This window comes from Schistocerca cancellata, chromosome 9 (assembly GCF_023864275.1).
Source record: "Schistocerca cancellata isolate TAMUIC-IGC-003103 chromosome 9, iqSchCanc2.1, whole genome shotgun sequence".
NCBI lineage: Eukaryota > Metazoa > Arthropoda > Insecta > Orthoptera > Acrididae > Schistocerca > Schistocerca cancellata.
The window spans coordinates 443519421-443533788 of record NC_064634.1 but is presented as its reverse complement, the minus strand read 5'-3'; the positions used below and the strand labels follow the sequence as shown (position 1 = coordinate 443533788).

The 14368-nt window shown below is 39.4% G+C and overlaps 1 protein-coding gene across 1 annotated transcript in view; it reads left to right on the top strand.

Moving 5' to 3' along the window:
* LOC126101551 (Fanconi anemia group D2 protein) overlaps nucleotides 1-14368 on the top strand; it is a 225542-nt gene that overhangs the window by 34859 nt on the left and 176315 nt on the right. Inside the window, exons 6-7 of the mRNA XM_049912189.1 lie at nucleotides 3630-3822; nucleotides 10598-10912. Coding sequence (XP_049768146.1) covers nucleotides 3630-3822; nucleotides 10598-10912 — 508 coding nt within the window. The remainder of the gene's footprint in view (nucleotides 1-3629; nucleotides 3823-10597; nucleotides 10913-14368) is intronic.

Below are 14368 nucleotides of genomic sequence, written 5' to 3'. Positions count from 1 at the left end.
CCCAACTCAAAAGAAACGAGTTCATCAATTGTTGCTACATTGGTGCCACAAACATCAGAATTTTTCAAAGCAGTCGTCTTTTGAAGGAGGAATAACTAAATTAAATTTAATATTTGTGAATTGGGAAGTCCAGTGAAGTGCAACAATGAGCAAATGCATAGACTTCATGCAGAACTGGTGTGCCAAAGAAAGCACCAATCACAAAAACAGTCAGAAATAGAAATAAATGCTTTATACGGATGAAATACTTTGTTTATATTCTCTTGGTTTCAGCGGGACAAATTGCAGTTATATTAAATTTTGAGAACAATTTCTTCACGAAGACATTGTAGCTCATTTTTGTCACTGTACCAGTTAGGTGCGATCCAGGGTCACATCAAGATATTTTGATAATGGGTTATATGACAGCAACTAATTTCTGATTGCAATTTGCTGTTTGTAGTGAGCATGTCAATTATTCAGATGGAAGGTGGAAGATTTACCATTGTTTTTGTTTACTTTGAGTTGCCATAGATTAAAAATTTCATCTAGACTTCACGAATCCTGAGTGAGAGCCATTTCTGAAATTGTAAAATCATTAGACTGTGTCACCAAGGCTAAAGCGTCAGCATAGATAAATGTTATTGCTTTCGTATTTCGCAAATCGGCAATACGTAAATTGAAAAATAGTGGAGCCAATATGGATCCTTGTGATAGTCCATAATTTAAACTGCACATTGTAGCTTATGTCATTTTATTGATGAGTTGTGGCTCTATTCACTTTTATTTTATCATTATTCAGGCAACTTGATATTTTGCTAAGGCTTGGGTCACAAAAACATAATAACTTTTTCATAAATGAAAAATAATTAAAAACAAACATAATCTTGTGGCACAAACAAGTGAAGCAATTAATGGTTGTCTCGCCACTATGGGCACTAGCATGTTCTCAGCTTAGATTGTACAAAGTTTCACATCATTTTGTCGTGACTATATATATTACACTGTGACTGAACTCTGTTCCTTCTCTGAATAAGATGCCTCACCAATTAACAAGTTGCAGAAACACTGGGTTTTGGCACTCAGGAGCGTGAAGAAAGTTTGCTATCGCGGGTAAGTTGTGGTACACATTGCCATATGCTGATGACATTGTATGAGCAGATTGAAAACCACTTGAGGTAGGTCTAATGCCTCATATTTTCATCTGTTCAAGCAGATAAAGAAGGTATTATTTTGTGCTGGATCTTTACGTAGGATGAAACAGAGCGCTGTGTACATCTGTCATTGTCTCTCTTTCTCTGATCATGTACGTAATTGGTTTTTTTTTTTTCTTTCTTCACCTGCAGCACCCTGCTGAGAACTGTACTTCCAGCAAGACAGTGCACTACCCCATTTTTCCTGAATTGTGTCAGGACATGTTGAGCAATATTTCATGGATGTGTGAGTGCAGATGTTGAATTCCAAATCATCTGACCTCTTAATCCTATCTTGGATGCTATCAAATACAATATTTGTTCTTGAATCCAGCTCTAATACACCTCTGTGATATGTGGGTGATGGTTGTTTGGTCATCAATCAGGATGGCTCCCCAGCGTTTTTTGTCTCATGGAAACCAGATGTTGATCCTAGTTTGAGAAGTCTAAGGTAGTGCTTCATCTCCTGCTGTGGTTGTGACCTGTAGGTGACCATATTCTGTTCAAGCAGGTATAGAAAGTATTATTTTGTGTTGGATCTTTGCATGTGATGAAATAAAGCATCTGGAACATCTGTCATTGTCTCTCACTAACAAACAGTGTAATGATCCCCTTATATATCCCCTACTCTAGAAATCCCATACACCTGAAAATCAGTAGTGGAAAAGCATGATGTCAGCAACAGGCATTGACTTTGCTTTTTGCAGCAGCTGGCAATGTGGAAAATTAACTTTCACTTAATTTTGTTTGTGATTCTATAGTGTAGTGGTGTACTGTTGTAGGCAGTGCATCACGTAACAACTGGTTGTTAATATAATGGATTGAACATTAATGACTGATAGTTGCTACACCAGCAACTGAACAAGTCTCTGCCATTCCAGTTCAGCCATATCTAGCTCAGCAACTGATAGCCTCATTTCTTTTCATTCAGTCTTCACAGACATTATTAGTGTCTGTTTACATGTTCCTTTTAGCCTACAACAAGAGTCTATGGAGTTGCACAGAATGCCTAAACTCAATACCCCACGCTGCTGCATACTGCATGGAACTAAAGATGAATCTGTATCCATGCTTGAAAGTGCATACGATGTTATATGATTGCTGGCAACAGAAGATGAAGCATGTAATCAAGCATATGTCTTCAAGCAGTGAATACTTCTGCTACAGTGCATTTCACATCTCCTGTGGCAAACTGACAAAGTGATTTCGAGAAGGGAAAATGTAGAATATGGTAATTTGGTGCAAAGAACACGAGTATTTTAATTGACAATATGAACTGAAGTTTTGTCTTTTTGATATCAAGATAATCAAAGCAGAAACAAACAAACATGAAACAGTGTTAAACAAAATATGCCTGTACATTAAAAGAGTGTAGGCCATAGACAACAGTTGAGGAAATTAAAGGAAAATAAGAACTCTGCATTCACTGCACTGCCAAGAAAGACATGTCATTGAGACCACAAAGAGAAGTGGTACTAGCAAGGAGGATGTTTGTGTACCAAGAAGGTGTAATTTTCTGACTGACTTCAATTCACCATTTGGTATGGAATCTTAGAGTAGCCAATAACTTCTTGGGAAAAGTAATTGCTTTTCTCATCACAGTGTCCTGTTTTGTTAATGTCTGTTGCTTGTGTCTAGTATGTATCAATAATTATACTTGCCCATCTTCAATTAATTTTGAAACAAGTTCTCTAAAAGAAGTTATTTTCAATGAAGTATCAAGCTACCCTTTATGCCATGTTTGCTCATCCATTTTTTTCACCCATGATGACCGTTTTCTTCTTTCTGTTTTGTTTGCTGTTATGCCATACATTGCAGTGGCCCACCACAGAGAAAGCAATAGTTGCTCATTTCATTTTAACATTCGATGTCATGGAAGCTTGCCTCCTGCACGTGTAGTACCGATGTATGTTTTGCGCTGCACCTAAAAACACTGTCAAATTTTCAGTTTGCTTTGTGTGTGCTACTTTGTGCATTTTAAGGAATGAGGAAATGTACACTACTTCAGCAGTGGACATCCATTAAGAAATTATGTTGCCTGGAGAACAGCTTGATCACACAATGTAACATGTATTTGAATAACTATGTGAGGCATGGCTGGATGACTCAGTTGAAGGAATGCTGCTGGCAAAAGATTAGAATCTGCGTTTGACCCCTGCTGTAGAAAGTACTTTCACTTTCAATACACTGTGTTTCTCGTAACCAAGATCTGAAGCAACTCACCCAGCCCCTATCTATCCTTATTTTCCTCTTTAGTATAATTCTTTTTCTTCCAGTGCATAAATTTTAAAGGTCCTTCAATACTACAGATATACAAACATATTTTCCAATTAGTCTCTGTGATTCGTGCTTAGCGTCTGCCTCGGTTTTGTTTCAGATATTACTATTTAATTATACACTTTACTGTGAATGTATATAAATGCAGTTTGTATTGTATTTAACATTATCCTGTTATAGCTCACTTCTAGTGGAGAAATCAGAACTCACTCCTGTTATCCTGGATGCTTTGAGCTGCCTCTCTGTGGCTCCAGATATAAGAGCCGAGGTGGTTGACCAAGTTCTGACAGTTCTGCGTACCGCCCCTACAGAATTCTTCCCCAATGTGGTTAAGTTTCTCCATGTAGATGCTTCAGCTACTGATTTGCCACAGGTGAGTTTGTCTTCCTTTGATACTGGTGAATATTAATTACTTTAAAACATTTCTGGCAGGAAGTGATAAATTTGACTGACTGGTATATTGTTGATCAGAGTACAGTGAAAAACGGTAGACCCTTAAGAATCTGTTTCATCAGCAATTAAAACATTTGTAGAAGTCTTGAAATGATCAGTAGATTGATAACACTTGTGGCCATTAGCAACATGTACAACTGCGTCTAGTGAATTATGGAAGATAGAACATAAAGATTTCATATTAATTTTGTCAGCAACATATTTAAATTGAAATAGGTGTGGTACATCTGCCTTATATCTTTCATTTATCCTTTGAAGGAAACAGTTGTTTATAGAAGCTTCTATAATGCTCACCGTCACTTCGGTGGTGAAGCAAGGTGTATAATTATTTCACTTTTGATGAATATTATTCATGCCTTTTGTGCTCTAAATATGGTTTAAGTAATTAAATAACAGAAATTTTATTATAACTTTCATAGAGGTGTATGGACAACAAAATATTCTGTTATAATACCAATGTTGGTGTCTTAACAACAGACAACAAAGTTACTGTTATGACTGATTTATATGCTCTTATACAGTATTGTGTACAGTATGTCCACACCAATGCTGATTAGGAACAGTGGTGATTGGTGAAGTGTGGTGACAAGAAGATGCTCATTTCTGTGGTCTGGGAGTACAGAGTTATCAAGGAAAACAATCAAGTGGTTATAACACAAGAGAAGGATTAACGATGAATAAGAAAAAAAAGAATGCAGTGAAGTATTATGAATAACATAGTAAACACACTATTGTAACCAAGACAGACACAAAACCAAGACACACCATAGTAGTAGAAGAATATATACCTACTAACTCAACGATGATGAGGAGATTGAAAGAATGTATGTTGAATTAAAAAGAAATTATTCAGTTTCATATTGTTGGTAAGGCAGGTGCCAGGTTGAGTTTCATTGGGAGAGTCCTTAGAAAATGTAGTCCATCAACAAAGGAGATAGCTTACAAAACACTCGTTTGACCTATACTTGAGTATTGCTCATCAGTGTGGGACCTGTACCAGGTCGGATTGATAGAGGAGATAGAGAAGATCCAAAGAAGAGCAGCACTTTTCGTCACAGGGTTATTTGGTAAGTGTGATAGCATTACGGAGATGTTTAGCAAACACAAGTGGCAGACTCTGCAGGAGAGGTATTCTGCACCGTGGTGTAGCTTGCTGTCCAAGTTTCGAGAGGGTGCGTTTCTCGATGAGGTATCGAATATATTGCTTCCCCCTACTTATACCTCCCGAGGAGATCACGAATGTAAAATTAGAGAGGTTCGAGCATGCACGGAGGCTTTCCGGCAGTTGTTCTTCCTGCGAACCATACGCAACTGAAACAGGAAAGGGAGATAATGACAGTGGCACGTAAAGTGCCCTCCATCGCACACCGTTGGGTGGCTTGCGGAGTATAAATGTAGATGTAGATGTAAATTTAATTGCAAAGGGTGACAGGAATTCATCAGTTGCAAAATAAAGGAAACAAAAATATGAGAAGAACATATATTTACATGAAAGAAGAAGCTGAAAGCAATTTAATCATTATAAATACTTGGTTGAGAATCATGAAAGGTGGTTTTATACATGGAAACACTGGAAGGTATCTGACAGATTATACACTGATAAGACAGATTATCTGATAAGGCAGAGATGCAGGAATCAAATGTAAAGCTGGAAAATGTATCCACAGGCTGATGTGGAGGCTATCCATAATTTATTAGTTACGAACAGCAGATTGAAACCGAAGAAATTGCAGAAAGATAGGAAATGAGGAAAGTGGAACAAGATAAGTTCAAGGAACAAGAGGTCCTTGGACGAGAGTTTAAAAGGGAGCATCAGGCAACTATTGATTGAAACAGGAGAGAGGAATATAATGGAAGACAAAAGTTTGCTATGAGAGATGAAATAATGAAGGCAGCAGAGAATTAAGTATGCAGAAAGACAAGACTCAATAGAAATCCCCAGACAGCACATAAGATATTGCACTTAATTGATTGAAGGAGGAAATATAAAAATGAAGCAAATAAACTAGACAAATAGGAATACAGATGCCTGAAAGTTGAGATTGACAGGAAGTCGAATGTGGTAAAGCAGGAGGGGCTAGAAGAGACACCTTAATGTGACCCCCTGTCCTGTACGTGATGTCAATATGCAATAACCACTCACAGAGGGCAGTTGGCAGCACTAACAGTGGAGGGTCTGTAAAGCTTGTAGGGGGGATACAAGAAACAATGAAGTCATTGTCATAATGCGGTAACAGAGTGATTTATCTGACGCCCAAAGGGCACGATCATTGGCTTTCATGCCAAGAGGGAAAGCAATTTGAAAGTTTGTATACTGTCTGCTTGCCACCATTGTTAAAGTATACCATGCATAGTGGAATGGCACTATTCAAAACTGGCGCTGAGGCAACTGTGGTGCACCATAGGCCATAGATGGTGGAGGTGGACGATGCCTGTGGAGATATGTATGAGTGAACAGACATGCAACAGTTGGGCAACTGACCACCCAGATGAACCAAGGGGCTACCAACAACGGTTCAGCGAAAGTCGTTGCATGTGGGCCTCCGCAGCAGGTGCTGTTCATCAGTGATGAAGGCTGCAATTTGTGCACCAATACTGCAACTAGATCTCCTTTGGTGGTGATAGATGACCATTTCAGATGAATTGCAATTTATACTTCATTGGACAGGAGTGTATGACATGAAACATCTGAAAACAAATATCCTGGCTGGAGGAGCGAATGTTATGGTCTGCAGAATGTTTTTGTGGCATTTCGTGTGTGCTCCTTCATTCTGGAAGGCGCAGTGGATCAAACAAGTATGCATCTATCCTTGGGGACCATGTCTGCCCCTACATGCAGTTTGTCCTACATGTAGTTTGTTTTTATTTGGCATGATGGCATCACTCATACACTTTCAGAAAAGACTTCCATACATTTAAATTTATATTAATGTTAGAATATTTCTCTTTTAAGATATGCCTTTTTTGTTATTGCCACCATCATATTGCATTTTATACCCTTGTCATTGAACCTTTGTCAGTTATTTTGCTGTCGAAACAGCCAAACTTGTCTAGTACTTTTAGTACCCTATTTTCTAATATAATTCCCCGAGGTTAATCTGGTTTAATTTCTGTGCCCTGTATTACCTGTGTTTCATTTTTGTTTTCCTGAGATGATCCTTTGGATTCAATTAATCTTCCAAATTCTTTGCCTGTCTGATGGAATTACAAAGTCACTGGCAAACCGCGCAGTTTCTATTTCTTCTCCCTGAACCATAATTTTCTTTCATAATTTCTCTATGACCCCTTTATTGTTTGCTCAATGTACAGATTGAATAATATGAGGGACAAGACCCACTGTTTTTTTTTTTTTTTTTTTTTTTTTTTTTTTTTTTTCAATTATTACTTCCCTTTTATGATGTTTGAGTAAAATAATTGCAGTCTTTTTTTCTGAACAATTTGTAGGTAACATTTCATCTCTGCTTTTTCAGAAGAGTGTGTTACAGTCAGTACTTTCAAAACGTTTCTCCAGATCTATAAAGATAAGATTGCCTGTTGTCAGTCTGTTTGCTGAGATAAATTGTATATGCCTCACACTTCTACATTTTTCCAGAACCCAAACAGATTTTCCCTGAGGTCAGCTTCTACCAGTCTTTTCATTCTTTTGCAAATCATCCGAGTCAGCATTTTATGACCATGACATATTAAACTATATATGGTAGATCATCTAGCAAAACAGACATCCCATTGTACTTATGCAATCACTGCAAAATTCAATGTGGGTTGTGGGTCTTCATATAATTCCGTTCATTATGTATTTGGCTGTGGGAGTGTGTGTGACGACGGAGTGTAGAACTGGTGGCTGCCAAGTGGGCTGCCCAATAAGTACACATCACAGTGTCTCACAAACACTTGAAATATTCTGCATCTGAAGTATTATGATTGGTATTTATGTCAGCAATGTGTTTGCAGAAGTACTTTTGCTGCACGGCAGTGCATGCTACCGTAGAAATCTACATACTGTGGATTCACTATGGGGTCCAAAATTTGAGGTATTTGAAAGACGCACTATAAACCCAGTGTTGTCACCTTCATATGTGCACCTTTTTATGTCCATGAAATAACGTTTATAGGATAAGAAGTTTTGGACATCCACAAACTTTTGAATGGATGGACATATTGTTGTAGACATATCCACAAGTTTGTGAACTGGTAAACCTATTGTTGTTGAAAAATAAAGGAACAATCATTTCTGTTATGTCATGTCAATAAAGTTAGGGTTTAGGCTTGTTCTGCGTCCACGTCATGCATTCTACGACAGCCAGTGAGTGTTTAGTAGTGTTCTCAGTTCTCTGTTGGGAATGTCAGAGCCAACGCATGCATTAAAAGTCATAATAACGAGTTATTCCCTTTATTATGAGATTCATCACTGATAAGGATGGGAAGCAACAAATTCTACATACGCAGCCAAGACAGAGAATTTGCCAGATACAGGCTTTCTTCAAGTGCAATGCACATGTATGCGCAAACCACAACTGTTGCTTAAACCAGCAACACTGCAGTCGCCATCTGTGTGTCAGACTGTGCAAACCATCATCATTCATGAATAGGAGTGTAACGTGCTTTATCTTTCTCTCAATTACAAGGAGACAGGATGTTTGGCAATTGTTTACACTAAGAGCTAAAGTTCTAAATACTGCGGATAGCCACATAAGAAAACCTAAAGTTTTGGTACTGCTACTTCCTTTCTGATGGAATGGAGAGAGATAGGTTGGAGAAGATTGGAATATAACCTTCAGCTGTGGTCTCAGTCTCCGTCAAGCTAATGGGATTCATTGCAAAATATAATGGCGGATGTTTGATGCTGAGATGAAGACATAACAAACATAAGATTTGTGATGCATTAAGTGAATAATCTCTTGCTTTCTTGATAATTAGGAACTAACTTCATACGCCTTCCCATCTGCCACTTCATTTGAATAAAAGTTCAGTTAATTTATCAAATCTGTCCTCTGCTCCACAACACTGCTAACAAACCTATTATTATCAACATTGCAGCCATTGGTGTTAACAAATTTTTCATCAATTTCAGTAAGTAAACTTTTCAGAAAATCCATGTTTTCTTCAAAGATGAGACATTGAAAATACTGTCAGTACTCATTCCCATGATTTGAATTGAGAGAAACTCATGATATGTGACGAATGTTGCCACTGTTAAAGCTTTTGGCTATGGAAGGCCTCCCTACAAAATTCTACCCTTCTGTTTAATTACATGCTGGCTAAAACTACTCCTGACTGGCCGCCATGTCATCCTGAGGTCATAGGAGGCTGGATGTGAGGATATGGAGGGGCATGAGGTCAGCACACCACTCTCCCAGCCATATGTCAGTTTCCGAGTCCGGAACCACTACTTCTCAATCAAGCAGCTCCTCAGTTAGCCTCACAAGGGCTGAGTGCATCTTGCTTACCAACAGCGCTCGGCAGACTGGATGGTCACCTAACCAAGTGCTAGCCTAACCCAACAGCGCTTAACTTCGATGATCTGACAGGAACCGGTGTTACTATTGCAGCAAGGCTGTTGGCTAATTGTTTACAACATCTCACCAAACCAATACTCAAGAATTCTTTGTTGCTTAGGATTAGAGCCATTGTGTTGTCCCCAATGTGAAACATTATGTATTGTGAAGAGCAGAGAACTTTTGAATTTTCTATCAACACTGAGATTTTCACTCTTGATGGGTTATTGCAGCATAAGGCGCCTTTGCAGAATGATTTGATTCTTGAAATCATAAAATTATTTTCATCTTGCTTTATTTGATTAAGGATATTCTTTTGATAACAACTTAGGTATATTATTTCGATTGTGTACACATAGGACAGTAAGATTGGTGCATTTGTCTTCCCTGTATCCATAACATCTTTTGCCTGTTTTTCAACTGTTACTTTTTCGCTTATATTTCCTGATGTAACATCTTAATAAACTGTTCTGTGTACTCCTGCTTGTTTCATATATACAGTGTTTAGTCTCAGGGAACTAAAAGATTTTCCTCCGACTAAAAGAAATTTCAGATTAAGTCTTTTGTAGGTACAATGAAAATAAGTAGTTTAAACAGACAGTTCTTTTACAGTATTGCAAAATGCTCATAATAGTGCATATATATAGTTCCTTTGTTCTACCTTAATACAAGAAGCCCTATTACCTCATTGGCATCTGCATTGAAATAAGTATTCTGCATTTCAGTGGACAGATTTCACCTCATGAAACCCTTCTGCATTCTGACAATGCATAAAATGTCAACACAAATCTAAATGAAGACAGAGCATGAAACACAGGAAAGACACATGGTTTAAAACAGTTAAAAATTGAAAAATGTTACTGTAGATACAGTGATTATTATTATTATTATTATTTTTCTTATTATTATTTTAATTCCACACCTTCCTGATTAATAACCCCTTCCACCGTTCCTATCTCTTCTTTCTGCTTCTCATATTGATGGCATACTGTAATTTGCCAATGAATTTTACATTTTTGAAGTTTCCTTGTGTAATAAAAAAAGGAAAAAAACTCTCCCTCTCCTTCCCTTCACCACCATCCATTCCCACTTCATAAATTTCTCTTGTGACTGATGTATTGTGATTTACCAATTAATTTTAATGGATTACAGGACTCACTCAAAAGAAAAAGAATTTATTGTTCTTTGTTTAAATTGCAGATAGTTTCAGGGCTTCGTAAAGGACTGGATTTTACTCCTCTGCATGGTGACACTGAAGCTGCTGAGAGTGCTAAAGTATTAACAGTGACAGCTTTGCGAGATGCATTTCTCCTGTCAAAAGTTGTGGCTGATGGATGGTTAAAAGTTATAGAGTCAGCATTGGATCCTGTTCCATTGGACATCGTTGTGTTGGTAGTCATTCATGCTGCATTGCCTTCACGTCAGAGACTTGTGGAGCTGCGCGTTCGATCTAAGATCAAATCGGGCGTCTTCAGCGAGGCTCTGCTTAAAAAGACATTCACAACCATGAATGCGGTATGTAATGTTTTAATAATAGTCAGCACTGTCTTATTCAACATTGTCTTCTCTATGATAGGTTTTAGAAGAGAGAGCTCCCTTAGGCAATCCTTTGTTTTAGTGTTTTGAAACAAATTTTACTTTTTAGGCCCATCCCAGAATCTCTCCTCTTTAATCCATCTCCCTCATCACTGCAACTAACCTCCCCCCCCCCCCCCCCCCCCCACACACACACATACACATTTTCTAATGCTTCCCAAAGTCAATAAACCTGACATTTGTGCATGCTCCATTGTAGCTGCTTGCTGTGCTCTGACCAATAATCTAGGCAGCTATTGAAAAACACCTGCAACCAATTTCCCGCAGCCTAGCTTCCCATTTCAGAAGTATGACTCGCTTCCTACACCAATTGTAAACCATTTCTTCTCCATTACTGCCTAAATCCTCACTCGTCACTATTGATGCCACCTCGGTATTCACCATTACCACCCACATTCGTGGCCTTGCCGCTTTTAAACACTACAATATACTTTTGACTCCAAACCCACAAATCCATTCGTTATTCACCTAGCGACATACTCACATGTAATTACTTCTCTTTTGAGGGCTGCATGATCATTCTCGCCTATTTGGCAGCCTTCTCCTCTGCCACCCTGCATATGGGAAATATTCCTAGCCCCCGGAAGTTTGAAAATCATTGCCTGGTTCAGGTTCATTGATGATATCATGATATCGTCATTAATTGGATACAGGGCCCAGATACTCTGTCCCATTCCTCCACAGCCCAACACCACAACCATCCACTTTGACTGGTCCTCCTCAGTTCATCACACCACATTCCTGGATGTTCAGCTTTATCTCCCTGATGGGTCCATTAAAACTGGTTGCTGCCTTCCCTTCTACACCAAAAAGTCTTTCCCATATAGTCTGGCCACTGTTGGATTGAGCCTCAGCAGTTACAAGCAATCCCATGTTTGTCTGTTGATGTCTTAGTAAGGTGTTTCCAGGCATGCATTAACCTCCAAACCTAGTCTTTAGACAGATTTCTTGTGCCATATCCACGCTTCTCTAATCCTCTGACCAACCTGAGGGGTTAGCTGCAAAGAAGTACCTTTCTCATCACGTAATATTATCCAAGACGGGAATGATTTAACCATGTCCTTTCCTATGGCTTCAACTACTTATTATTAATTCCAGAAATGTGGAACATTCTACAAACAATCCCAACCACCTTACACACAATCCCACCCACTTCTCCGAAACTAGTATTCTGCCACCCGTTGGATCAGCAAAATATTCTAGTGCATCCTTATGCCACACCTGCTCCCAACCCTTCCCACCCTTGTAACTTGGTAGTAACTCTATTAATAAAAATTAATTCGAAACTCACACACAATGTGCAGTCTCAACATTCACAACACTTGCCCACTGGGCCAAATGCTGGTCAATCTCTGGCTTCAGTTATTACTTGAATGGTGCTTTAAGGTACATACTGAAATTCTCAAATAGAAGTTCAGATTTAATTCAAAGGCAGAAACACTGTTCAGACTCCAGCTTCAGTTGTTATTTGAACAACACCCCAGTCTCAAACCACTACCAGTTGGCGCTTTACTTGGCTAACAATTACCCCCGTGTTACAAGAATAAATGGCACATGATTGAGTGTGCCTAGAGTGTGCAGTGACTAGGAACAAAGTAGAGATACAACCGCCCCACAATAAACAAAAAATTTGGTCAATTACTATTAGGGAACAAGGGGATGAGGGGGGGGGGGGGGGGGGGCAGGCAAGGCATGCTGTAAATTAACAAGATATGTTCAGCTCTCACTGCCCTTCAGCTCAGAACAGCAGCAGCTCCACACATAGACTTGAACTCGTCAGCGGCTGCTTGCCTGCACACAAGCCCTAAGTTACATGTCTAACCAGCCATGACCACAATATTTTTCTCCACTTTTCCTTAGATGCAATAGTATCTTCCCCAGACACAGCCCATAGTCTAGCAGCACACCAAAACTATACAACCAGTGGGGTCATAAATGATTAACTATTGGATGAAATAACAGGGGATGTTAATGACCATTCACCTCTGAATCAATGCTCAAAATTGTTTGGGACCATAAGATTCGCAAATCCACTTGTCTGTAATGCTTTCTCACTCAAATTGGTACTGACCCCAAGAGAACAATTCTCAGCGGCCGTCAGCACAGAGAATGATGTCAACACCTCACTGCCTGATGAGCTGCCTCTTATGACTTCCATTGTCACCGGCGATATTTACTTGAACAGTGCTGCTAACCAAGTGAGTCGCGCTGTTGCACCGAAGCTGCTGCTCAGGCTCCACAGTCTCCCCAGTTGTTAACTCGAGTTGGGCGCTCTTCCGACACCGCTGATTTGATTTGATTTGATTTGATTTGATTTTGGCAGGGAAGCTAAAACAGCTTTGGTCTAACCTGCCACTGCCTGCACCGAAACTGAGTTTATTGTGCGGTATTGCTCCCTGTATATCTAGTAAAGCCAACCAATGCACTTAAATAGTGCGAGTCCCTTTACCAGTTCTTTGTTAGACACAATTCCTTCAGGTTTAGTTGTCCCGAAAATTCTGTCTCTCTTGCTCTCCAATGTTGTGTATTCGAAGATTAGGTGTGATGCAGTTTCTTCACTCTCATCACAGACCTTACATTTAGGATCTTCTTCCGTTATACCCATTGTATGTAGGTGTTTTTTGAAATTCCCATGGTCAGTCATCAGTTGAACCATGAGTTTAATCTCTGTCCTGTTCAAGCCCAGGATTAAACAACTTCTTTTGAAACATGGGTTTGGTATCATTACCTTACCATGTTTTTGTTTATAGACCTTGGTCCAGTATTCTATGTGCTGTCTTCTAAGCCAATTCCGTAGCTCTAATTTGATCATAGACTTGGTGATTGTCAGGACAGGTTCTGGTCCAATGAATGGAGTCTTTGCCCCCATCGTGGCCAATTTGTCGGCTTGTTCATTGCCACCAATCTGTGAGTGGTCAGGGACCCACACTAAGTTCACCCTATTGCTCCCCCCTAGCTCCACCAGAGCCTTGTGACATTCTGCAACAGTCTTAGATCTTGTTGCAGGAGCTGCCAATGATTTCAGGGCCGCCTGACCGTCTGAATAGATGTAGATGCTATGGTCCTTGTAGCACCTGCGCACATTCTTCCCCACACACGTCCTAATTGCAGTGATTTCAGCTTGGAATACTGAGGCCAGTTTTCCTAGAGAGATAATGCCATCTAGTCTTGGCTGAACCCCTTACACCCCAGCTCCAGCACCTTGATCTGATTTTGACCCATCAGTGAACCAGACAATGTCCCCCGTATGGTGTCGAACTGTTTTTTTCTCACTGCTCCCTGCTTCCAATTATTATATTGTAAGGCTTGTTGAAGCAGTTGGGAATTATTATTGTGGTGTGCGTACTGTAAGACCTTCGGTACACACACCATCAG